Below are 2,292 nucleotides of genomic sequence, written 5' to 3'. Positions count from 1 at the left end.
TAGAGGAAAAGAGGGATACGGGTCTTTGGAAGAAAGAAGTTAATATTTTTAAGCAAAAAACGATACTTTTATAAATAAAATACTTTAAATTAATGTTTATTTTAAATTGTATAAGGGTATATTTGTCATTTTTATTCGATCAAAACTTAATACCAAAACATCAAGTAAAACACTAGTTTCTAATCAGCACTTAATTCAGTCAGTCATTTTATTTCAATCTAAGTCAGTACTTACCCAATATTTTTTTGTAAGCAAGCCCTTACTTATGATATCATTAAGCTACTACCAAACAATCATGTATAACTAATCGAATAAATTGTGAGTCTTATTAAGCTCGTTAAGCTACTAAAAAACATACCCCTAATTTCATGGATGAAAATAGCAATGAATTGAGACCATAAGAATGAAAATCGAAATATTGAAACCATAGGGAAGAATCCATAATTTTTAACAAACCACAAGGACTAAAAGTGTAATTTTAGTCAAAAGATTAATAAGAGCCCTGACGACCACTCCATTATTACATTCATACCCTCCTTCCTCCATGGTCCCCATAAGTCCTTAAGGTTTCACAATGGCATAGACTGGGAGGAAGAAGACGAGAGAGAATCTCGAAACGGAATCCTTCAATTTGCCAGCGACGAATCATTTTCCGGCGATTTAGGAGATCGGATCCGGATTATCCTTTCATCAAATTCTGAGATCTAGATTTGATCGCTGTTTGCATAAGGAAGAAGAACGAGATCGGTAGCTTGAATCTGGATTCTTATGACGATTCAAAAAATTGTGATCCATCAGTATACGGTGGAACGACCGCAGCCGTTGTTAGAAGTACAATATTCAAGTCACAATAGGTTGGCGGAGGTCGCTGGTGGAACGACGGCTGAGTGTGCAGCGGTCTGTTGTTGCTGTCCGTTCGCTTTGGTGAACTTGTTGGTTCTGGCGGTGTACGGAGTTCCGGCAGGGCTGTGCCGGAAGGCGTTAAGGAAGAAGCGCCGCCGTAGGCTTTTGAAGAAAGGATTGTTGGTCCAGGATGGCGATGTAAGTAGTCACCGTGGGAGTAGTAGCTACGACGCGGCGGAGTTATTGATCCATGAGGCGATCAGGTACGACGTGACGGAGGTGTTGATCGATTCTCCGGCGGAGAGATTTATGATGGCGGCCGATAGTGACGTGATTGAAATAGAGAATGAAATGTGGGACAAGTTCTACGGAACGGGGTTTTGGAGAAGCGCTTCACAAAGAGTCGATTGATTTGATGATCACGAAACGACATCAATGCCGACCTCCTGATGAGTCATGCACATGTGAATTGTACGGTACGATTCAGCACTGCATGCAGGAAATATCCCTTTTTTTCATGTACATATTTACTTTATTGCCCTTTAGATTCTTTGAATTTCAAGTGAGGGATTTGTCTCTAAATCAAAAATAGAGGATTTTTGTTTTCCGATTCACGTCACCTATCAAATTTGGAATTTATATCTATTTTATTAGAAGTTCATTTTTTTTTTATTAACATGTATATTCAACCCTTTTTTCTAGCCGACTAATTACAGGACGACCACCTGTTTTACAGATAGCTCGGAGTCATTACATTTGATCCTTCGTGGCCACAAGAAGATTTTTATTCCTATTTGGATTTGAACCTGAAACCTCCTGGTACTTTTGACATTTGGAGTCAAGCTCAAATCAATCAGACATCACCCTTATGGTTGAAATTTATAATTATACTCATAATCACACGCCATTTAATTATAACTTCAAACATTTTAAAATGGACTTTAAAATAATTTATATTTTTCATAAAATCATTGTCTTGTTGGTTTGTTCTTTATTTTTTGTGTATGAGATCCAGTATTCGAGTCTTTTATTACAAAAAAATTAATAAAATGAGCCAAACAAGATTCAAACTCGCACACAACAAAATGATGTTGCAGCACCTTTCACGACCCTGTAATTTTATTACATTACGGTGGAGCAACAAAGTGATGTCCCATGTTACCATATGCTATATAGAGTAGGTCCCCCTGCCAGAGAAGCACCAAATCAATTTTCTTCTAAAACCGCAATTCTATGAATTGGTTTGAGATTAAAAGTGATTAAGGGTTCAAATTTATTTTTACATTTATCATCCGAACTCCTATTTTCACACGATCTTTCGTCATATATATACATATATGTAGTCAATGAACGACATTAAGAATTAAAATTTATATAAAATAAGAAATTCATATATTTGATATCATGATATAACGCTTACAAAAAGCGTTTCTTTAAAGATTAAAGAAC

At 36.3% G+C, this 2,292-nt stretch overlaps 1 protein-coding gene across 1 annotated transcript; it reads left to right on the top strand.

Moving 5' to 3' along the window:
• The first annotated feature begins 366 nt into the window (after positions 1–366).
• Positions 367–1,630, top strand: LOC112519802. Its single transcript, XM_025128081.1, has 2 exons — positions 367–1,319; positions 1,580–1,630. Exon 1 carries the CDS (start codon positions 769–771, stop codon positions 1,252–1,254), a length of 486 nt encoding a protein of 161 aa, XP_024983849.1. The 5' UTR covers positions 367–768; the 3' UTR covers positions 1,255–1,319; positions 1,580–1,630.
• The last annotated feature ends 662 nt before the right edge of the window (positions 1,631–2,292 follow it).

The sequence above is a fragment of the Cynara cardunculus genome, assembly GCF_001531365.2.
Source record: "Cynara cardunculus var. scolymus isolate 2C chromosome LG 10, CcrdV1, whole genome shotgun sequence".
NCBI classification, from domain to species: Eukaryota; Viridiplantae; Streptophyta; class Magnoliopsida; order Asterales; family Asteraceae; genus Cynara; species Cynara cardunculus.
Note: the sequence above shows the minus strand (reverse complement) of the source record. Positions and strands in the feature narration are given on the sequence as shown.